General features: G+C 45.2%; 1 protein-coding gene across 8 annotated transcripts in view; it reads right to left on the bottom strand.

Annotated features, from left to right (window-relative positions):
* Positions 1 to 25,320, bottom strand: part of cd276 (CD276 molecule) — a 344,803-nt gene that overhangs the window by 100,342 nt on the left and 219,141 nt on the right. For all 8 annotated transcript variants that reach the window (XM_068015424.1, XM_068015430.1, XM_068015428.1 and 5 more), the window contains exon 5: positions 8,026 to 8,160. In XM_068015424.1, the coding sequence (XP_067871525.1) occupies positions 8,026 to 8,160 (135 nt within the window). The remainder of the gene's footprint in view (positions 1 to 8,025; positions 8,161 to 25,320) is intronic.

Here is a 25,320-nt window from a genome sequence, read left to right as displayed (position 1 = left end):
GAAACAACTAAAACAATTGTTCTGTCCCAAATGATGATGAATGCAAAGCAAATGTAAAGACATCACCAGAATTGCATTGGGGCTAAAAATGTTAAACTATGAAGACAGGTTGTATAAAATGGGCTTGTATTCCCCTGATTACATACAAGTTTGGGGATGATATTGAGGTGTTTAAGATGATTAAAGGATTTGATAGGATAGAGAGTCCACAATTAAAGTTGGAGTCCAGTGGCAATGTCAGGAAATATGTCTTCACATTAAACGATTGTGGAAATCTGGAAGATTCATCCCCCTTCCCCAAAAAAAGTTGTTGAGGCTGGGAGCAAACTGAAAGTGACAAAACAGCGATCGATAGATTTTCGTTATGAGAGGGTATTAAGAGTTACAGAATCATTCATGGTGGTTAAGACACAGCTCTAGATGCATGGCGGAACAGGCTCGAAGGGCTCATGAATCTCTATGAATATAAAGCTAGAGCATGAATCGGAAACTACTTCTGTAGGCCTGACTGAGACAGCCATTGACAGGTTCAGGATGGGCATGGCCCACAGGGTGTTTACGGGGTGGGAGAGCATCACTCTGGCTGCCTGCATCTCTGCCACGGTCTTCTCCAAGCCCGGGAGGCCCTGAAGAGGGTGCATGTGGTGCCCATCGTTGCATTCACATCGGGCATCAGAGGGGATAGAACTACAGGCAAGGACAATAACATCGTGAAATCATTTTGTAGGTGCTCTTAAGGTTTTGGTAAAATTAGACTTTATGTTCAAATAGTTTTATTAACTGTGCCTCCTTAAAATAAAGAACAATGTACAAATCTGGCAAACCCTGTCTCATGCTAATGGATTAGTTTTTTTTTTAATTCGTTCATGGGAAATGGGCATCTCTGGCTTGGACAGCATTAATTGCCCATCCCCAATTGCTCTTCAGAAGGTGGCGGTGAGCCACCTTATTGAACCGCTGCAATTCATGTGGGGTAGGTACACCCACAGTGCTGTTAGGAAGGGAGTTTTCAACTGAGTGGTTTGCTAGGCCATTTCAGAGGGTATTAATGTTGCTATGGCTCTGGAGTCACATGTAGGCCAGACCAGGTAAGGACAGCAGATTTCCTTCCCTAAAGGACATTAGTGAAGCAGCTGGGTTTTTACGACAATGGTTTCATGGCCATCATTACACTAGCTTTTAATTGCAGATTTATCAAAGAACAAAGAACAGTACAGCACAGGAACAGGCCATTCGGCCCTCCAAGCCTGCGCCGATATTAATGCCCATCTAAACTAAAACCTTCTGCACATCCGGGGACCGTATCCCTCTATTCCCTTCCTATTCATGTGTTTGTCAAGATGCCTCTTAAACGTTGCTATCGTATCTGCTTCCACCACCTCCCCCGGCAGCAAATTCCAGTCACTCACCACCTTGTGTGTAAAGAACTTGCCTCGCACATCCCCGCTAAACTTATTTCCTCGCACCTTAACCCTATGTCCCCTAGTAACTGACTCTTCCACCCTGGAAAAAGCTTCTGACTATCCACTCTGTCCATGCCACTCATAACTTTGTAAACCTCTATCATGTCGCCCCTCCACCTCCGTCGTTCCAGTGAAAACAATCCGTGTTTATCCAGCTTGCCCTCCAGACCAGGCAACATCCTGGTAAACCTCCTCTGTACCCTCTCCAAAGCCTCCACGTCCTTCTGGGAGTGTGGCGACCAGAATTGCACGCAATATTCTAAGTGTGGCCTAACTAAAGTTCTGTACAGCTGCAGCATGACTTGCCAATTTTTATACTCTATGCCCCGACCGATGAAGGCAAGCATGCCGTATGCCTTTTTGACCACCTTATCCACCTGCGTTGCCACTTTCAGTGACCTGTGGACCTGTACGCCCAGATCTCTCTGCCTGTCAATACTCCTAACGGTTCTGCCATTTACTGTATACTTCCCACCTGCATTAGATCTTCCAAAATGCATTACCTCACATTTGTCCGGATTAAACTCCATCTGCCATTTCTCCGCCCAAGTCTCCAACCGATCTATATCCTGCTGTATCCTCTGACAATCCTCATCACTATCCGCAACTCCACCAACCTTTGTATCGTCCGCAAACTTACTAATCAGACCAGCTACATTTTCCTCCAAATCATTTCTATATACTACAAACAGCAAAGGTCCCAGCACTGATCCCTGCAGAAAACTATTGGTCACAACCCTCCATTCAGAAAAGCACCCTTCCACTGATACCCTCTGTCTTCTATAACCGAGCCAGTTCTGTATCCATCTTGCCAGCTCACCTCTGATCTCGTGTGACTTCACCTTTTGTACCAGTCTGCCATGAGGGACCTTGTCAAAGGCTTTACTGAAGTCCATATCGACAACATCCACTGCCCTTCCTTCATCAATCGTCTTCGTCGCTTCCTCAAAAAACTCAATCAAATTAGTGAGACACGACCTCCCCTTCACAAAACCATGCTGCCTCTCGCTAATAAGTTCATTTGTTTCCAAATTGGAGTAAATCCTGTCCCGAAGAATCCTCTCTAATAATTTCCCTACCACTGACGTAAGGCTCACCTGCCTATAATTTCCTGGATTATCCTTGCTATCCTTCTTAAACAAAGGAATAAAATTGGCTATTCACCAGACCTCTGGGACTTCACCTGTAGCCAATGAGGATGCAAAGATTTCTGTCAAGGCCCCAGCAGTTTCTTCCCTTGCCTCCCTCAGTATTCTGGGGTAGATCCCATCAAGCCCTGGGGACTTATCTACCTTTAATGCTTTGCAAGACGCCCAACACCTCCTCCTTTTTGATAACGACATGACCCAGACTATCTACACTCCCTTCCCTATATCAATTGAATTCAAATTCCACCTTCTGCTGTGGTGGACTACCCATAGCAATACCCTGGGTCTCTGGGTTACTAGTCCAGTGACAATACCACTGTGCCACTGCCTCCCCAGTTAAAAAAGGCACAACTCTCAGCATCAATTGATCAGAGCATCCTATATAAACAACACAAAACAGGATAACAGTTAATTCAGCAGAAAAGAAAAAAGACCAACACAAGCTCATCATGCAGCAGCTAGTGTCTGCTGCAGTGTGTACAGATTCACCCTGGGGCTCCAACATAATGAAAACTCGGGTTAATTTATTATAACAGACTTTGCCTACTCCGAACTGGAGTGACAGCGAATGAATTGAAGAGCCTGATCAGTTGTCCCACCGATTCTGCATTCTTCAACAGAATATCCAGTACAAGCCATCAGGTCTTGTTACTTAGATATTATCTCGCACCCTTTCCAAAGCAATTAGAGCAGTGGTTCTCAAACTTTTATAGAGGAAGTTGTTGTTTTTGAGTTGAATCCCTTTTCAAATGGATTAGTGATTACAGACCCCGATTTAAATTATAACATAAAATACACATAATATGAAAGTGCTGCATGTAAAGAGTGTTTTAATAATGCTTTTAAGTAAACAGGGTATTTATGTGTATATATCAGTGAGATGGGTGCTTTTCTCTGCAGAGTATGTCCCTCCTTGGGGTGATGTGTGATCTATTTTAAAAGAACTCCCCTCTCTTGAACTTACCTGGCACCCAGCACCAGTCTTGGTAACTGTGGGTCTATCTGGCAAGTTCTGTGCCACTCTCAGTGCTTCTCCTAGGTGAGACAGGCAGCCCAGTCCGCAATGCACATGTAGCAGCCACACTCCGCTCTCTCAACACCCACCCCTCCCCGCACCGGTTCACACCAAGTCCCCCCCCCATTATTTTCTGGACTCTCTGTGGATCTCCAAGGGTCTGCGGATCTCAGTGCGAGAATCATTAGAGGGAGAGCCCAGTTTCAGGGTAGGAGTGACACAACTCCTGCAGGAAGAAAACGTAAACTGCGTACCCTTCATGTGCACCCAGGGAGGTGCCCAATCTGAGCTCAAAGCAAATACACAGTACAGGAGTTAGGACACAGGAGGAAAGTATTACAAGACAACTTATACTGGGGTCTGAGTGTTGCTGCAGGGCCTAGGGTACTGAGGGGGTGAATTACTGGTGGGAGAGATGTACTTGGGAACACTATCAGTGAGCTGAAATGTCTTTTACTGTTCTGGATTTGTCCGTTACTGTCCTGCGAAGTCTGTGGGTTTCTTCTTAAGGTAAGATTCAAAAACATGTTCACAAGAAGGGACAAGGATTGATCAGCTGCCTGCTTCCAACCAGGACAGTGCTATGAGTCCTACATCTGTACACCAGGGCTAGGGAGCGATAAAGTCAGTCAGGGCTGCTGCTCCTGACTGCTGTCTAGAGAAGCCTGCAGTAGAAGGTACAAGAGATGGTATTAGACAAAGACGTCAAGGGTGGATGCGAGAAAGGCTGCCCAAACCAGTCATCTCGGCCAAACCCATGAAGGAGGACCAATCGGGAAAGGTTTGGGGTGTTGCCAGCACCCATGCAATGTACCTCATTAGGGAGCCACCTCAAGGCAAGAGGGGAGAAAACTGGAAGGGACCGGGAGTCAATGAAAAGTGTCTAACTGGGGTAGTGGAACAGGTACACAAATCAATAAGAGTAGTACCACAGGCTAATCAGACCACAGCAGAGGAAAAGAAAGCACTATGGTCCATTTCTAGAGGGGTAAGAAGTACAGAAGTTATATTAAACTTGTACGGAATCTTGGCTAGACCATACCTGGAGTACTGTGAACAATTCAGTCCCCATGTTATATAAAAGATAGACACACTGGAGAAGGTACAAGGAAGATTTACTGGATTTATGCCGGAGCTGAGAGGTCATGCCGATCAGGAAAGATTGAACAGGCTGGGGCTCTTATCTCTGGAGAAGAAAAGGCTGAGGGCGGACCTGATAGAGGTCGTCAACATTATGAAAGGGTTTGACCGGGTAAACACAGAGAAGATGCTTCCACTTGCAGGCGAGACGAGAACTAGGAGCCGTAAATATAAAACAGTCATGAAGAAAACAAACTGGGAATTCAGGAGCAACTTCTTTACCCAGAGAGTGGTGTGAATGCCAACTCACCAACACAAGGAGTAGTTGAGGCGAATGGGATAAATGCATTTAAAGGGGAAGCTAGACACATGGGGGAGAAATGAATAGAGGATATGTTGGTACGGTAAGATGAAGAGTGATGGGAGGAGGCTCATGTACAGCATAAACACTGGCATGGACCAGTTGTGCTGAATGACCCCTGTTTCTGCGCTATGAAGGCTTTGCAATGGCTGTGCCACTATATTACGTACAATTTACATGCTACGATTTGATATTTTTCTTTCGTGCTGTTAACAGGCTGATATTGCAGCCTACATCACACTGCACCAGCCCTCATGGAAGTCCCATGCATCTGCACGCCTGCAAGATCAGTCAATCACATCACCCCGGCAACTGCCAGTCAGAAAAAGTTCCAGAAGAAAATGGCCCTTTGCTCAAACTCAACATGCTGAGAAGCCTTCCCCCCCTCAGGTGAAAGTTTCAATTGCTCCATTATTTTTGAAACATACTCCAGCCCCCCAACTAATGTACATTTAATCATTCGATCTCCTTAAGTGCATTTATCTCACATACTGCCTTCACATCAGAGAAATTTGGATGAATGCATTATCCGACAGGCTTAAAGAAAACCCCATCAGATCTTGAGTGTTTCCCCGCCACTGAAGAGCAGCCATTGCTATTTGTACATGGAAGCTGCTCGTTACATTACATGAGGTTAATCTGTTGACCACTCGTGTGCCCTCAGCTGATTAATGTCAGTGCTAGTGGCATGAGGGAGGCCAAGGAAATTACCAATCTAATTTTAAGCCCTGGTGCTGTTGTTGTCTGGCTCTACCTTGCAGAGGCTGAGCACCAACTCTCAGATACTTCTTCCTACCTCCCCCTGGACCATGACCCCACCACCAAACATCAAGCCACCGTCTCCAGGACTGTCACTGACCTCATCTCCTCTGGAGATCTTCCCTCTACAGCTTCCAACCTCATAGTCCAACAGCCCGCTTCTAACTCCTTCCCAAAATCCACAAACAGGACTGTCCTAGCAGACCCATCATTCCACTCTGTTCCTGCCCCCCTAAACTTATTTCTTCCTATTTTGACTCTATCTTGTCTCCCCTGGTCCAGTCTCTTCCCACCTACATCCGTGACTCTTCTGATGCCCTACATTATTTTGACAATTTCCAGTTTCCTGGTCCCAACCGCCTCCTCTTCACTATGGACATCCAATCTCTCTACACCTCCATCCCCCACCAGGACGGTCTGAGGGCTCTCCACTTCTTCCTTGAGGAGAGGCCCAACCAGTCCCCATCCACCACCACCCTCCTTCGCCTGGCTACACTTATTCTTACATTGAACAACTTCTCCTTCAGTTCCACTCACTTCCTCTATATAAAAGGTGCTGCTATGGGTACCCGCATGGGTCCTAGTTATGCCTGTCTGTTTGTGGGATACGTTGAACATTCCTTGTTCCAGTCCTACTCAGGCTCCCTCCACCAACTCTTTTTCCAGTACACTGATGACTGTATTGGTACCGCTTGCTGCTCTCGCCAAGAAATGGAAAACTATCAACTTTGCTTCTATTTTCTATCCTTCTCTCACCTTTACATGGTCTATCGTCGACACTTTCCTTCCTCAACTTCTCTGGCTCCAACTTTGGATAGGGTGTCCACTAATATTCATTATAAGCCCACCGACTCCCATAGCTACCTTGACTACACTTCCTCACACTGTTTCCTGTAAGGACTCCATCCCATTCTCCCAGTTTCTCCATCTCCGATGCATCTGTTCTGATGATGCAACCTTCCACAACAGCCCTTCTTCCATGTCTTCCTTTTTCCTCAACCGAAGATTCCCCCGCACGGTGGTTGACAGACCCCTCAACCATGTAGGGCCCATTTCCCGCACTTCTGCCCTCACCCCTTCCCCTTTCTCCCAGAACCGTGACAGGGTTTCCCTTGTCCTCACTTTCCACCCCACCAGCCTACACATCCAAAAGATCGTCCTCCGTCAACTCCGCCAGCTCCAGCGTAGTGCCACCAGCAAACGCATCTTCTCTTCCCTTCCCCCGTCAGCATTCCGAAGGGATTGTTCCCTCCCTGACATCCTGGTCCACTCCTCCATTACCCCCGACACTCATGTCCTTCCCACAGCAACTTCCCATGCAAATTCAGGAGGTGTAACACATGCCCTTTTGCCTCCTCTTTCTTCACCATTTAACACCCCAAACACTCCTTCCAGGTGAAACACTGATTTACTTGTACTTCCTTCAATTTAGTAAACTGTATTCACTGCACACAACAGGGTCTCCTCTACATTGTGGAGACCAAATGTAGATTGGGTGATCGCTTTGTGGAACACCTCCACTCAGTCCGAATGCATGATCCCGAGCTTCCAGTCGCTTGCCATTTCAACACACCATCCTGCTCTCATGCCCACATGCCTTGGCCTGCTGCAGTGTTCTAGTGAACATCAATGCAAGCTAGAGGAGCAGCAGCTCATTGTTCGATTAGGCACTCTACAGCCTTGTGGACTCAACATGGAGTTCAATAATTTCAGAGCATGACTGGCCTTTTTTACACTTTTCTTTATCAATTTATTTTATTTTTTAACTATGCGCCTGTTTTTCACGTACTTTTGGACACATCTGTTCATTACTCTGCCATTAACATTCTCTGGACTAATGCTTTGTCTTTCACCACAAGCATTAACACTCCCTTTGCCTTTGTCCCAGCATATCTTTGTCATTTAATCTCTCCTGCCCTCTGCCTATCACACACCTTCCCCACCAAACCACCCACCTCCCCTCACTTCACTTGCTTAAAACCTGATTCGTTTCTCACCTTTGCCAGTTCTGATGAAAGGTCACAGACCTGAAACATTAACTCTGCTTCTCTCTCCACAGATGCTGCCAGACCTGCTGAGTATTTCCAGCACTTTGTTTTTATTTCAGATTTCCAGCATCTGTGGCATTTTGTTTTTAATTTTACGGCCAGTCTGGATCACTCGGCACAAGCTTTATGGGCACCCAAGTGCTGAACTCACCTGCCTCGTTCTCCTCGCAGCTCTGCCGGATCTTCCGTCTGCACACGCACCCCAGGGCGGCCAGCAGTCCGAGCAGACAGACGGAGAGCCCGACCGTCAACCATAAGGCAACCGCGGGGAACTTTCGATGCTGCCCTGGAGGGAGAAAGATACAGGAAGAAAATCAGTGAGTGCCATAGCTGAGATGAGATGGAAAAGCTTAATGACAGCTTCCTTGCTGAGCTAGTGCATCTGACAAGCCACGTTTGATTCCTTGTTAAAGCGCTCCTGTAACTTGAATAGAAGGTTATGCTGGTAGGGTTCATTGAAGAGCAGTGGAGATTCATGTGGAGCATAAACGCCAACATAGACTAGTTGAACGTCATAGTTCTGTGCTGTACAGTTTATTTAAGCTGAGCCCTGTCCCCACTGAGGTCCTTTGGAGTAAATACTCTTTCTTTTTAATTCATCACGCATCTGAGGAATGCTGCATGAATCCGCCACAGCTTTCACTAATACAAATTACCTTGCTCTAACTTTTCACCTTTGTTAATTAATATTTGGAGCATTAGAACAAACAAACGTGCATTTGTAATCGGATCTTATCCCACAGCAAAGAGGATTATGTTTCAAATGCAGGCACAGTTATGTGTGGTTAAACGTGGCAGCCACTTTTGCACACTGCAAGACCTCATAAACAACAAATAAATGGATGATCGGATCATCCGTTTTGGGGCACGTTGGCTGAAGGAGGAATGTTCGACAAGAGCTCTCTCTTCTTCAAATAGTGCCGTGGGATTTTCCATGTCTGCGGAATCAGACAAGAGCCTCTGTTCAACCAGAAGGCAGCACCTTCAACAATGCAGCACTCCCTCAGCGTTGTAGTGAACTATCACTCTTCCAGCTTCAGAAAGGTGTTAAACGCAGACAAACAGCACCTTGGGGCATTTCACTATGTTAAATGAACCAAATAAATGTATGTTGTTGTTGAAAGTACAAGAAAACAGACATAAAACAAATCGAAAACTTGCTGAGAAGCACCTGAACAATTTAAGACAGAAATATTGAAAAATGTATGGAAAATGCCTCCTTCACATGCCACACTCAAGCCCACTACTTATAATCACTAACCCACAAATGTGCATAATCGCCAGTTGTAACTGCTATATTATCCCTTCGAAGATGCACATCAGCACAAGGCAGGCCCTACATTCCTTCATTTTGTTTCACCAAGCAAATCTTTCAAACATTAACAACTGTGCCTTTCACTGGGCTCAGAGGCACTGGGTGTTAAGACTTGGAGCTTGCTTCAGCATCCGCACAGAGGCAGGTAAACAATAGCAGATTGTGTGTGGGTGTCTGCTGCTCTGTATTAATTAAGCCAGGGTTCTCCCTAAGCAAATCATGGCACAATGCCATCATGTACAACTGCCCGAGCATTCCATTTAAAATCTCAATGTCAAACCTTTTAAAAGCAAATCGGTCCCTCTCGTGGGCAACTTTGAAAGGTGAAGGACATCGGCGTTGGAAATTGGGATTTTTTTTTTTCTTTTTGCCTGCCTGCATCAAACCTGTGCTGAAATTGGAGATAACAATTGCAAAAAGATCTTGCAAAAAAAAAAGGCATCCCAATTTACAACATCAGCATGCTTCATCTTCAGAAGTTACGCAAAGAGCTGAACAATTGTTTTGCGATAGGAATGAAAATTGCTATTGATGTTGGAATCGGTGAGCAGTTTACTTCAGAAGTATATGCCTGCTGAAGGAATCCCCGCACATTGGATTGTTTGGCACGAAAAAGAAACTAAATTAGCTGCCTGGTTTGACTTTCTCAACATCTGAAGGACACAGGCACAGGAGGAGGCCATTCAGCCCCTTGAGGCTGTGCCACCATAGAATCATTTATGGCACAGAAGGAGGCCATTTGGCCCATTGAGTCCAGGCCAGCCCTCCGTGGATCAATCCAGTCAGTCCTATTCCCTTGCTCGATCCCCATAGCCCTGCAATTTTAACTCAATAAGATCATGGCTGATCTGAGACCTAACTCCATATATCTGTCTTTGCCCATTTCCCCTAATGCCTTTGGTTAACAAAAAAAACTATCACGCTCAGATTTAAAATTATTTGATCTAGCATCAATTGTTATTTGAGGACGAGAATTCGAAACTTCTACCACCCTTGGTGTGCAGAAGTGTTTCCTAATTTGACTCCAGAAAGGCCTGGCTCTAATTTTTAGGCGATGCCCTCAAGTTCTAGACTCTCCAACCAGTGGAAATAATTTCTCCCAATCTACCTCATCTGTTCCCCTTAATATCTTAAAAACTTTGATCAAATCACCCCGTTACCTTCTGACTGCCACCATGAGGTTAGATTCAGTCGTAGGTGACCGGGTCAAGGAACACTTGACCATGTGCTGAATGTCCCCCAACAGAGAGAAAAATTGTAACTCTAATTGCCAGTCCAGTCATACTGATGGGCAATTGAAAAATCATTTAAAGAACACCAAATATTATAAATAAGGAAACTCAAGATAAAGCTGTTCTGGAGCTTTATTCTGAAGTGCACCTTTTCTCATGTTGGTTTTATGAGGCCACTCGGCCCATCGAGTCCATGTCAGCTCTCCCTGGAGAGGGAGTCAGTCCCACTCCCCTGTTCGATCCACGTAGCCCTAAAGTCTATTTCCTTCAAGTCTACTTCCTCTTGAAGTCATCGATTGCCTCTGCTTCCACCACACTTGTGGGCGGTGAGTTCCAGTACCACCCACTGCATAAAAAAGTGCTTCCCCATATTCCCCCTGCATCTCTTGCCCAAAACCTTCAATCTGTGTCCCCTAGTCCTTGTACCATTAGTTAATGGGATCAGTTTTGCCTTGTCTAACTTATCTAAGCCTGTTATAATCTTGTGCACTTCGATCAATCTCCCCTCAATCTCCTTTGTTCCAAGAACAACCACCCCAGCTTTTCCAATCTAATCTTGTAACTAAATCCTCCATCCCTGGAACCATTCTGGTAAATCTCCTCAGCACCCTCTCAAGGACCCTCACATCCTTCCTAAAGTGTGGTGACCAGAACTGGATGCAATTCTCCAGTCGGGGCCTAACCAGAGCTTTATGAAGGTTCAGAATAACTTCCCTGCTTTTGTACTCAATGCCTTTTTTTATTCATTCATGGGACGTGGGAGTCGCTAGCCAGACCAGCATTTATTGCCCATCCCTAATTGCCCTTGAGTGGTAAGCTGCCTTCTTGAACTACTGCAGTCAATAGGAGGTAGGTACATCCACAGTGCTGTTAGGAAGAGAGTTCCAGGATTTTGACCCAGCGACAGTGACGGAATGGCGATATAGTTCCAAGTCAGGATGGTGTGTGACTTGGAGGGGAACTTGTAGGTGGTGATGTTCCCATGCATGTGCTGCCCTTGTCCTTCTAGTTGGTTGAGGTCACGGGTTTGGAAGGTGCTGTCAAAGGAGCCTTGGTGCGTTGCTGCAGTGCATCTTGTAGATGGTACACACTGCTGCCACTGTGCCTCGGCGGTGGAGGGAGTGAATGTTTGTGGATGGGGTGCCAATCATGTGGGTTGCTTTGTCCTGGATGGTGTCGGGTTTCTTGAGTGCTGTTGGAGCTGCACCCATCCAGGCAAGTGGAGAGTATTCCATCACACTCCTGACTTGTACCTTGTAGATGATGGACAGGCTTTGGGGAGCCAGGAGGGGCGTTACTCACTGTAAGATTCCTAGCTTCTAAACTGCTCTTGTAGCCACGGTATTTATATGGTTACTCCAGTTCAGTTTCTGGTCAATGGTAGCCCCTAGGATGTTGATAGTGGGGGATTCAGCGATGGTAATGCCATTGAATGTCAAGGGGAGATGGTTAGATTCTCGCTTGTTGGAGATGGTCATTGCCTGGTACTTGTGTGGTGCAAATGTTATTTGCCACTTATCAGCCCAAACCGGGATATTGTCCAGGTCTTGCTGCATTTCTACACGGACTGCTTCAGGATCTGAGGAGTCGCGAATAGTGCTGAACATTGTGCAATCATCAGTGAACATCCCCACTTCTGACCTTATGATTGAAGGAAGGTCATTGATGAAGCAGCTGAAGATGGTTGGGCCGAGGATACTACCCTGAGGAACTCCCTGCTGTGATATCCTGGAGCGCAGATGATTGGCCTCCAACAACCACAGCCATCTTTCTTTTCGCTAGATATGACTCCAACCAGCAGAGAGTTTTCCCCCTGATTCCCATTGACTTCAGTTTTGCTGGGGCTCCTTAATGCCACACTCGGTCAAATGCTACCTTGATGTCAAGGGCAGTCACGCTCACCTCAGCTCTTGAGTTCAGCTCTTTTGTCCATGTTTGAACTAAGGCTGTAATGTGGTCAGGAGCTGAGTGGCCCTGGCAGAACCCAAACTGAGCGTCACTGAGCAGGTTATTGCTAAGCAAGTGCCGCTTGATGGTACTGTTGATGACACCTTCCATCACTTTACTAATGATAGAGAGTAGGCTGATGGGGTGGTAATTGGCCGGGTTGGACTTGTCCTGCTTTGTGTGTACAGGACATACCTGAGCAATTTTCCACATTGCCGGGTAGATGCCAGTGTTGTAGCTGTACTGGAACAGCTTGTCTAGGGGCGCGGCAAGTTCTGGAGCACAGGTCTTCAGTACTATTGCCAGAATATTGTCAGAGCCCATAGCCTTTGCAGTATCCAGTGCCTTCAGTCGTTGTTTGATATCACACGGAGTGAATCGAATTGGCTGAAGTCTGGCATCTGTGATGCTGGGAACTTCAGGAGGAGGCCAAGATGGATCATCAACACGGCACTTCTGGCTGAAGATTGTTGCAATTGCTTCTGCCTTCTCTTTCGCACAGATGTGCTGGGCTCCCCCATCATTAAGGATGAGGATATTTGTGGAGCCACCTCCTCCAGTTAGTCGTTTAATTGTCCACTACCATTCACGGCTGGATGTGGCAGGACTGCAGAGCTTGGATCTGATCTGTTGCTTATGGGATCGCTCAGCTCTGTCTATCGCATGCTGCTTACGCAGTTTGGCATGCAAATAGTCCTGTGTTGCAGCTTCACCAGGTTGACACTTCATTTTGAGATATGCCTGGTGTTGCTCCTGGCATGCCCTCTGCACTCTTCATTGAACCAGGGTTGGTCCCATGGCTTGATGGTAATGGTAGAGTGGGGGATATGCTGGGCCAAGAGGTTACAGATTGTGTTTGAGTACAATTCTGCTGCTGCTGATGCCCCACAGCGCCTCATGGATGCCCAGTTTTGTGTTGCTAGATCTGTTCGAAATCTATCCCATTTAGCATGGTGGTAGCGTCACACAACACAATGGAGGGTATTCTCAATGTGAAGGCGAGACTTCGTCTCCACAAGGACTGTGGGGCGGTCACTCCTACCAATACTGTCATGGACAGATGCATCTGCGGCAGGCAGATTGGTGAGGACAAGGTCAACTATGTTTTTCCCTCTTGTTGGTTCCCTCACCACCTGCCGTATACCCAGTCTAGCAGCTATGTCCTTTAGTACTCAGCCAGCTCGGTCAGTAGTGGTGCTACCAAGCCACTCTTGGTGATGGGCATTGAAGTCCCCCACCCAGAGTACATTCTGCGCCTTTGCCACCCTCAGTGCTTCCTCCAAGTGCTGTTCAACATGGGGGAGTACTGACTCATCAGCTGAGGGAGGGCGGTTGGTGGTAATCAGCAGGAGGCATCTATTTATAAAGCCCAAGATCCCATATGCTTTACTAATCTCTCTCTCAATATGTCCTGCCACCTTCAACGATTGATGCATATGCACCCCCAGGTCCCTCTGTTCCTGCACACTCTTTTGAACTGTGCCATTAACTATATATTGCCTCTCCCTATTCCTTCTGTCAAAATGCAGCACCTCACATTTGTCAGTATTAAATTCCATCTGCCACTGGTCTGTCCATTCTGCTAGCCCATCTATGCCCTGTTGCAAGTGGCTCATGTCATCCTCACTACTTGGCACACCTCCAAGTTTGGTGCCATCGGTAAATTTTGAGATTCTACTCTGCATTCCAAGATCCAAGTCATTTCTATACAGCAACAAAAGCAGTGGGCCTAACAATGACCTTTAGGGAACACCACTGTCTACTACCCTCCAGTCTGAGAAACAACCATTTACTACAACTTTGTGACTAACAATTATTTTGTTCTTTGGCTATCAGTACACTGCCAAGGCTATATTGATCGCCTGCCACTCGATGCCCCAAGAAAGTGGCAGCAGCTCTTTCTATAAGTGAGTGGTTGGCTGGGCCCACTTCAGAGGGTGTTAAAAGTCAGCCTGCGTTATGTGGGACTGGAGGCCAGGCTGTGTAAGGGTGGAAGAGCACATCCCTGAAGGACGTTAGCGAGCCATTTGGGTTTTAGTAACAATTCAACACAGCGGCACAGTGGCGCAGTGGTTAGCACCGCAGCCTCACAGCTCCAGGGACCCGGGTTCGATTCTGGGCACTGCCTGTGTGGAGTTTGCAAGTTCTCCCTGTGTCTGCGTGGGTTTTCTCCGGGTGCTCTGGTTTCCTCCCACAAGCCAAAAGACTTGCAGGTTGATAGGTAAATTGGCCATTATAAATTGTCACTAGTATAGGTAGTTGGTAGGGAAATATAGGGACAGGTGGGGATGTGGTCGGAATATGGGATTAGTGTAGGATTAGTATAAATGGGTGGTTGATGTTCGGCACAGACTCGGTGGGCCGAAGGGCCTGTTTCAGTGCTGTATCTCTAATCTAAACAGCTTTCATAGGTATTTAGTCCTGGTGCTCGCTCAGGAATGACCAGACTTACTGAAATCAATTTCATAAACACTTGCTACGGCAAGACTACAGTTCACAACATCTCAACTGCTCATTCAGTGCCATAATTAATAAGTTATTATAACTCTTAATTGCTGCTTGTGGAAGCTGCTGGATTTCCAATGTTACAACAGTGACTACGCTCCAAAAATACTTCATTGGCTGTGGTGCTTTGGGATGTCCTGAGGTCGTGAAAGGCACTATACAAATGCACGTTCTTTCTTTAATTGCAGTTCATAGCTGACAATTGGTTAAAGATTGTTCAATATTGGCACTTCATTGATATTCACTTTTTAAGGGCACTGAGAGCTCTCGGGGAGTAGGAGATTTCACTTTGGCTTTCAAATGTTGAGGAGAAAAGCTTTCCGTTTCGTACTCTGTCGAACCAAATGCTCCAAGCAAACTGAAGCTCTGGCTCAGACTGAAATCGTCTTAGTTAAAATTCAAATGAGGTTTCTCCAAAATCTGCTTTTGGACGGATTCCCACCTCCCAAAATGCCAGCTTCTGCTCCTTTGCCCTGCGATAAATCAGAATATCTGATCCTATGCCTGAAGTTAAAGCATATGATCAGGAGTCTATCAGATCAGTGGGAAAGCAGCAGTATTCCAGTTAGCTGGTGGAACCTGTGATGTACATAAGCCCCCAGGATGCTGACGTACCACATTGTCGGTCGTGCACCAGGGATTTAGCAAATTTAAACCATCTGAATGAGAATCGGCTTGCTTTTATTATCTTAATGCTCAATGACAGCATTGTGCACCTGGCTTGACTTGAGTGCGCTGTGTTCCCGCAGCAATGCCCACTAACCCTCAAACCTGGCAAGGCCTCAAAAAGTGAATACAAGTCTTGCTCTGAAGCCCACATAAACAAAACGGTCCAGGACCTCCTCTCAGAGCTACAAGGGCATCATGCCAAGGTCACGTTCACTTTGCCAAGAAGCTGCTATGACCAGTGTTCACCGTCCCATTGTTAATGACCAACTGCGCAGATCAGATGGTGTAAAATAAAGAAACCTACAAAAGGTCCAAGGATCCCTCGCTGTGCTCAGAGGAACACTGCAGCTCTTTCTGACCCACAAGGACTGCACAGCAAACGATGCACAAATCTGAAAGCCAACATTTACATCATGGACCGGTACTGTCATGGAAAGTGGTGGGCATCCCATGGCATTGCTCTTGGGCAAAGTAGCAGAGGCTCAGGTGAGTAAGAAGAAGGTACGAGCTGAGACCCAGCAGCGAACCAGAAGAAGCAACGCAAGCACTGGGCCTGCAAAACAGCAGTGGGCTGAGAACAGAAGATAGAGGGGGCATAGGATATGCTTATTTTAATATAGTAAGAACTTGCATTGTTGTAGCACCTTTCCTGACCTGAGAACGTACCAAAATGCTTTTATAGCCAATGCAGTACTGATAACCTACTGTTTTACCCAAGTAGGTCACCAGGGTTTTGGCTCCATTGATTGCTCCTCTGCGTTGGTTGAATATTTTAAACATTGAGTCTAAGGTTCCGAGAGAAAAAAAATGACTTGCATTTATCTAGTGCCTTTCACAATCTCAGGACCTCCCAAGGCACGTTACAGCCAATGAAGTACTTTACTTGCAGTTTAGTCACTGCTGTAAAATTGGAAATGCGGCAGCCAATTTGCACACAGAAAGCTCCCACAAACAGCATTGAGGTAATGGCCAGATATTCTGCTTTAGTGATGTTAATTGCTAAGACACTGGGGAAACTCCTTGCACTTCAAGTAGTGCCGCAGGATCTTTTACATCCACCTGAAAGGGCAGATGGGCCCTTGGTTTAATAACTCATCCACAAGATGGCAGCTCCAACAGTACAGCACTCCCTCAGTACGGCACTGGAAGGGATGGTGGTAGTCAGTCTAGATTATGTGCTCAATTCTCTTGAAATGGGACTTGAAAACACACAGCCATCTAAAATCAGAAGCGAGTGTGCTCCCAATAAGCCAGAGCTGACCCTTAGTGCATCCTTGTCAATCAGAAACACTTTGGGAATCACAACACTGACCCCAAGGCAATCCACTCAATACTACGACCTCCAAAGCAGAGATTGTCCTCCCAACAAATACCCTGCCATTCCCTTTCCTTCAGCTAGTTTCTTGCCCTCAAGCTTATGTAACTGGCTTTCCACAAGGAACTTCGTCAAAACGTAGTTGGAGCAGTGGGGGTAATTTATGCTTCAATGAACACAGCCACTTACTGTCAGATACAGAGATTAAATACATTTATTATTGAATATTTAATTACATCCTTGAATGAATGTTACGTACAGAAATCTCTTTTTTGACAAAATTGCGATTTATCTTCCCTGGCCGAGTGGAATACTTTGCACTCCATTCCCAGGCCAGTCGCTCTTATTGCTCCTTAGGGTGTGATTAGACGATTAAAGTCAAATTAGAGCCAGTATTTATTGCGCAGGGGACTCTCATTTATTTGAAATTGAGTAAGAGACTGCCTGAAATTTATTGAAATAGCATTTTTGCGTTACAACAAATTCAGATAAAGAGAAGTGGAATCCAAAGCTGGAGGGAAGCAGAAAAGCATCGTTGATGAGGGAAAGAATCTGTAAACAAAGCTAAAAGGGTTAGGTTCAGGCTTATTCAGTTCTTTTTTTTAAAAAAAAACAGCACCAAGAGTGATAATTCAACCTCGACCAAGCACATAAGGAGATATTAGGTGAGGTGATCAAACGCATGGTCAAAGAGGTAGATTTGAAGTAGGATCTTAAAAGGAGGAGATGGAGGTGGAGAGAGGTTTAAGGGGGAAATTCCAGACTTTACAGAATGGTTACACAGCCCAGCAGGAGACCATTCAGTCCATTATGTCAGTGCCTGCCCAACGCAAGATCAACTCATCGAGTCCCACTCGCTCGCCTTTGCTCCGCAGCCCTGCAAATTTTTTCACTTCAGATAATTATCCAATTGTGGCCCGTGCAGAAGGTGGCACAGCCAACAACGATGTAAAATAAGGAGATGTGCAAAACTGCTCTCTACCTCACTCTTAAGCGACAATGAGGATAATAGGCTTGCGGAGGACATGAACATACTGGGTGAAATGGGCAGACACGTGGCTGATGTAATTTAGCACTGAGTAGTGAGAGTTGATTCATTTTGGTAGGAAGAATGGGGAGAGGCAATATAAAATAAATGGTACAATTTGGAAGGGGATGCAGCAACAGAGAGACAGGGTGGATGTACACAAATCTTTGAAGGTGGCAGGACACATTGACAAGACTGGTTAAAAAAAAACATATGGGACCCTTGGCTTTATTAATAGAGGAACCGAGTATAAAAGCAAGAAAGTTATCTTCAACCTTTATAAAATACCGGTTAGGTCTCAGCTGGAGGATTGTCTTCAATTCTGGGCACTGCACTTTGGAAAGGAATGTCAAGGCCTTAGAGAGGTTGCAAAGGAGATTTATTGGAATGGTCCCTGAATGAGGGATTTCAGTTACAGGGAGAAACTGCAGATGCTGAGGCTGTTCTCTTTAGAGGAAAGAAGATTAAGAAGAGATTTGATAGAGGGGCACAAAAAGATGAAGATTTTTGATAGAGTACATAAGGAGAAACTATATCCAATGACTGAAGGATCAGGAATGAGAGGACACAGATTTAAGGTGATTGGTAACAAACCAGAGGGAACCATGAGAAAAAAATTACGCAGTGAATTGCTGTGACTGAAAGACAGATTTAATCGTAACTTTCAAAAGGAAATTGGATAAGTACTTGGAGATCATAAAGCCAGCACAGGCACGATGGGCCAAACGGTCTCGTTCTGTGCCATATCATTCGACGATGATTCTCCTTTAAAACCAACCGAGCATTTGGTTACCTGGCCTGATATCTCCTTGTGTGACTGTCAAATTTTGTTTGATAATGCTTGTGCGAACTGCCCTGGGATGTGAACATCAAAGGCGCTATATAAATGCAAGTTGTTGTTTTTGTACTCACTAAAAAGGTTAAGGCATTTTCGTTTTCACTGATAATACTAACAGAAATGTGTGGAGGTGTTTGTTTGTAAGCTGCCAGGAGCATCCTCTACTCAAATGGCTAAAATTACTTAAAAAAAAGACACAGGCCTTCTAAACTACCAACTTCAGCCTGTCAGTAGCTCCAAGCAAATCTCCACGGCAACCATACACTTAAAAGCGGTGCGAAGACAATGGAGCCCTTGTCAAAGCAAGGGGTTGACAATTCCACAAGCGCTCCTTCTATTTGAATTAGTAAACAAATTGATGCAAGGTCAGAGACAAACGGGTTAAGTGAATAATTGTACAGAAAATGCCCAGCAACAGTGCAAGTCGGAGACACGCATCGGTTTAGAAAATGATTTGTGCTGAACTTTGCTATTGTCGTGTCAGTTTGCCTCATCAGCTCCAGCATTTTATGATTCTTACCGCAATCTCTCTCACCAATTTTGTCATCAGCTCCTTGTCCAGTGAATTGCTTCAGCCAGCAACATGGAATCATCACCTTACTCCTAAAATAAATTTCACTTTTCATTTCTACCTTCAAATTCCAATGTTACACCCTCATGCCTTCTGGAACTCTTCTCCTACACCACCTTGCCTCACTGAATCTCCTTCCACCTTCAAAGGCCTCCTCAAAACACCAGCTCTTCCGCATCTGTTCTCACCACTCCTCAAACTCTTTTGTTTCCCGCTAGTGTCAGTGCATTGCACTCTTGCCGCTGACTCAGAAGATTTGTGGGTTCAAGTCCACTCCAGAAATGTCAGGACAAAATCTTGGCTGACACTTGAGTGCAGTATTCAGGGAGTGCTGCACTGTTGGAGGTGCCATGGACTGGGGCCTAGACCTGTAGTAGTAGGCACAGGCCTAGTACTTACCTGCAAATGGGGCAGTTGGAGCCTCTGCCATAGTCCCAGGACTGCTCCAAAGTTCCACAGTGGCTGCAGGACAGTGAATATTATGATCCAGAAAGCCAGGCGAAGGATAAAGCTGGAGCCAATCTATACACACTTTTATAAGCATTTATTTACTGAGATATCCATTACAAACATGCACCTCCTAACCCAACAAGCACAGTTTCCTACTTATAGGAGTAGAAGTGAACCAAGTTAATACCCAGCACCTGTATAAAATTAAATACAATCAATAGACAAAACAAGTGTTCCCCACCTTCAGCATCAGCTGGAGACATTCAGGCTGCTATTCTCCATCTGCAGCCAGTTCAAAAGGTTGTCAACTCTGCTTGGACATATTCCTGGAGGTTTTATCACATGACCTCCTGCCTCTAGCTACCTCGTCCTGCAAAACAGCCTTTTCCCCATCCCCAATAATAACTAATAATTAATATTAATAACTCAAAAGAAATGAAACAAACACACCAATTTATTTATGCCCCAATGAATTTTTCCCTCACATCGCTCACAGCAAGAAATTCATCTTCTAATACTGGAGACTATCTTAAATTTTTTCTAACAAATACGCTCTTCATTCTAGGAATTAGAGCCAGGCCATTCATGAGCATTTTTTGCACACAAAACATAGTAGACATCTGAACTCTCTCCCCCCAAAATGCTGAGGGAAAATTGAGTCTTTCAAGAAAAAGATTGATAAAATTTTGTTAAGTCACAGTATCTTTTATTTTATTTATTTTTTTATTTAGAGAAGCAGTACTGAAACAGGCCCTTCGGCCCACCGAGTCTGTGCCGACCAACAACCACCCATTTATACTAACCCTACAGTAATCCCATATTCCCTACCACCTACCTACACTAGGGGCAATTTACAATGGCCAATTTACCTATCACCTGCAAGTCTTTGGCTGTGGGAGGAAACCGGAGCACCCGGCGAAAACCCACGTGGTCACAGGGAGAACTTGCAAACTTCGCACAGGCAGTACCCAGAATTGAACCCGGGTCCCTGGCGCTGTGAGGCTGCAGTGCTAACCACTGCGCCACTGTGCCGCCCCAAGGGACATGGAGCAAAGGCCAGGAAATGGAGTTGAGATACAGACAAGCCATGACCTGATTTGAAAGATGGAGCAGGCTTTAATGGCCTACTCCTGTTTCTATGTACCTTTTTCAAACAGTCATCGCCATTTGAGTTAAAAAAAACATTTTCTCCAATTGGTTTTCAATTCACTGTACAGCGGATGTGTCCTGTACACTAACCTGGAACAGCAAATCACCAACAAACTGAAAAACTAATGTCCTTTAGGGAAGGAAATCTGCCGTCCTTACGTCACCTGGCCTATGAGACACTCCGGACCCTCAGCGATATTCACAAAAACATCCGCTATCCAGCGAGACTCGCATGATAGATGCCAATAGCAGGCAGAGCCAAGGCTGAGTCTTTAATCCACCCCCCCACTAGCACAGAGACACCAAGGTTCACTGCTGTCCGCCAACCACAGCCCAAACCGAGATGTAGCACATCACAGACCAGGAAGCGTGACCCTTCACTTCCCAATCTGTGCGCATTTATTGCCATAGGAGGTCATTGGGAAGCGGGCCTCACTTTGAAAACACACTTTTCCCTCCTGCCAAAATTCAGATTCAATTTACTGCGATCGTGATTTATCTTTCAGAGTTCGATTTTCTGAGCTGTGATAGATTTGAAAACGGTCACCATGGGCCTACCTAATTTGTTTTATTCTTTCATGGGATATGGATATTGCTGGCAAGACCGCCATTTGTTGCCCATCCCTAACTGCCCTTAATAACTGCGTGACTTGCTGGACTATTTCAGAGGACAGGTTAGAGTCAACCAAAGTCTGGAGACACATGTCATGACACCATTACTGAGACTAGCTTTCAATTCCAGATTTATTAATTAATTGAATTTAAATTCCATGAGCTGCCATTGTGGGATTTGAACCCACATATGCAGTGCATTAGCCCAGGCCTCTGGATTACTAGTCTAGTGACATTACTACTGTGCCACCGTCTCCTCTTGTTGCATCCATGTTTTTCCCCTACTATCCACGAGCTAAGTATAAGCCTTACTTCATTATTTTGTAACCAGCACTGAACTGGGCCAACTATATAAATTCAGAAATGCAATACAAAATAAGAACACAGTTAATTGTTAATTGACTGCTGGAAATCGGCAGCACTATATATTTTGCTTTCCCTCGTTCACTCTCTTCCCTGGCTGAACTAGCTTACATCTGGAAATGTGCTTCATTAAAAAGCCTTCAGCCCCGCTGGCCAACAGTTTAATTACTGCACCATGACATCTCTCAAAGAAAAAGACGCGTTAAATAAAAGGGTGACATCCTAATAGAGCTAATTGGTACATTCGCAAAATGCATTCCTGCTTTTTCTAATCATTACACACACACTAACAAGTCAGCAGCATGCTGCGTGCTGTTCCAGTATACTGCAGCTTACATAGTCCCTGCACATCCATTGGGTATTAATTCAAAAACCATACATTTTAATTAAATTCCCTCAGACTGCAATGGTACACAAGCAATGTTACCCTCTAATTACCATGCAGCTTAAGTGTGTTGATAGTGAGTTGATTTAGACAGTGAGAAATTATAGTTTGTTCAGCGCCTGAGGGGACCAGGTTTCATGGTGCGAGGCAAAGAAAAGATAATTCTGACAAGTTTGACACCACCTTTTGTTCACTTTTACTTAAGACATCATTCCCTCCTCAAGGTGTCAACTCACGAGGATATGCATCACCGTTCCTTCAGCTGACGGGGTACCGCACTGTCGGAGGTGCTGCCTTTCAAATGAGAGGTTAAACTGAGACCCCATCTGCCCTGTTAGATGGATGCAAAAGATTCCCATGGAACTATTTCCATGAAGAGCAGGGGAGTTTTTCCCGGTGTCCTGGCCGAAAATGATCCCTTAACATGCATCACCAAAATACTTTATCCATGAATGATCTCATTGCAGTTGGTGGGAGCTTGCTGTGCGCAGATTAGCTGCCACGCTTCCCACATCACAACAGTAAGTACATTTCAAAAGGACTTAACTGGTCGTAAAGTGCCCTGAGGTCACAAAGGCGCTATATAAGTGCAACTGTTTCTTATCGCTTGTTCTACAATAATATGTGGCAGCTCTGAGAGTATCAGGAATAGCAGACAGCTTTCAGCAGCAACTTTTGCAAGCACAGTCTATAAAATAATGTATGTCTGGCAAAATCTGACAAGAGTAATAATGCTGGTCAGACACCAATATTCCACAAAGATTATGTTGGCGTCTTTCTAACTGTCAAGTCCATGCTATATATTCTCCGGATAAAATTGTGCTGTTCAGGACAAAACATGCACTGCTTGTGAACTACATGTCAGCATCTCTTAATCAGGACATGGGAACTCTTTCAGAGTACAATCAGACAGAGGGCCTTGATGTGTCACAGGGAACACTCACCCCATCCAAACATCATCAAGAGTTTTGTTATCTATTCTTCCAGATCGGTGACCACGGTCAACAGGCCTGTCGAACAGAATGAAGGTGCTGGCTTGAAATGAGGCAGTCACACCTCCGTGGGGTAATACAGGAGGAACTGGGCAGGTTGCGCAGTGACCATGACGGAAGGTGGCTACAGTGACTGATAATATGGTTAGAGAAGTAACTCGAACAGTACTTTTTTTAATGAAGGTAAAGGATGTTGTAGCACGGCGATGGGGGGGGGCAACGGAGCACGGTGAGGGGGGTGGGGGGCGACAGCACAGTGGGGGAGGGACGGAAGATGAGTGAGGGAGAGGAATGTAATATAGAACAGTGATGGAGGGGAGAGTTGTCCAGGGAGAGTTCTAGAGTGCAGAGATGTAGGGCAAGATTTTGCTCCTGAACAGCCTCGCTCTAACTCTTAAGATTATGTCCACCTGTTCTCAACTTTCCCAGAGTTTCTCCATACAAGATTAAGCAACCTGGACAGATATCACTGTTGCTTCATTATCGCTGGATAAATATCCTGGAATTCCCTACCCAGCACCATCGTGAGAACACAGTCAACCTGGTGATCGCAACGGTTCATGGAGAAGCCTCAAAGACGACCCCACCTTCACGAGGCAATAAATGTGGTCTTAACATCGTCAGGAATACAAGTCAAATATTCGCAGTTGTTTTGATTTAAAGAAAGCATTTGCAATATCAGCAGATGCTACAGGCTATAAAATGATAAAGCACTGCAGTGCTTGTTTCATATAATCTCATTGCACTGTCAGGGAACAGAGTTCACTGTTGAGTGCTCCCTTTGTGAATTTGAACATGTTAGAAAGTGTCAATATAAATAACAAGGCTTCTCCATATTGTCAATAGGACAGTGTACTGGAATGTAAATAACTGATTAACAGGCTTACCGATTCTCAATGTTGGCTCAACATTCTGCAGATGAGTTGGATAGCAATCTCGCCCAACAACTTGCATCTACGTAGAATTACTTACTAATACAAAAACAGGTTATTCATCCTAGTAAGTCTATCCTAGCATTTATTCTCCACATGAGCGTCCTCTCCACATAATTTTATCTCACCCCAAAAACAACACATTTATATTTCACCTTTGAACGTAGTAAAGCAGATCCCAAGGCACTTCACGGGGGCATTATCAAAGAAAATTAGTGACTGAAGGAGCTATTACTGGTGACCAAAAGCTTGGACAAAGAGGTAGGGTTTTGAGGCGCTCCTTAAAAGAGGAGAGAGGTAGAGAGAGGCATAGAGATTGAGGAAGGCAATTTTGCATAGGCCCAGGAAGCTGAAGGCAGTACTGCCAATGGTGGAGATTAAAATTGGGGATGTCCAAGGGGCCGGACAGAATATCCTTCTATTCCTTTCTCCCTCAGGTACTTATCCAGCTTCCCCTTAAAATGCATCCATGCTATTCACCTCAACCACTCCATGTTGTAGCAGAGTTCCACATTCTCACCACTCATGAGTAAAGAACTACAGAGCAAAATGTCTCAGGATACTTCACAGTTGGGGAAGGAGATGTGTACAGCAGTAGTTGGCCTTAGCCAAGTGACAGCATTTTCACCTCTGAATCAGCAGATTGTGGGTTCAAGTCCCACTCCAGAGATTTGAGCTCATAATCTAAGCTGACACTTCAGTGCAGTACTGCACTGTTCGAGGTGTTGGCTTCAGGAAGCCTGCACCATTCAAAGAACAGGGTTACACACGGTGCACAGAGGACATCTTCTCCTGCGGTGCCTCTAAAATAAAATCTTCAGCACACGCTGAGGGACTGATGCTTGCTGACTGTAACCCAAGGATGGGGTGATACCCCTTTAAGAATGAGTCAATCCTGTGAACAGACTAATTAGGTAAAATAAAGAGGACATGAAATGATTCAGTTGATAGAAAAGAAAATCCATTTCAATAGCAGGGAACCAAAGTTATTTTTGTCTGAAAATACTACAGATAAATCATTTATTAGCACTGCAGATACAGAACCTATATCTGCCTGGAATGAACAGATCCACTCTCAGCTTCCTGGCTTTGATAATTAACTTGTGTTACCATGGTTACTGCAAAATCTGAAGGCTTGTAAATC

This window comes from Heterodontus francisci, chromosome 35 (assembly GCF_036365525.1).
Source record: "Heterodontus francisci isolate sHetFra1 chromosome 35, sHetFra1.hap1, whole genome shotgun sequence".
Taxonomy (NCBI): Eukaryota; Metazoa; Chordata; class Chondrichthyes; order Heterodontiformes; family Heterodontidae; genus Heterodontus; species Heterodontus francisci.
Note: the sequence above shows the minus strand (reverse complement) of the source record. Positions and strands in the feature narration are given on the sequence as shown.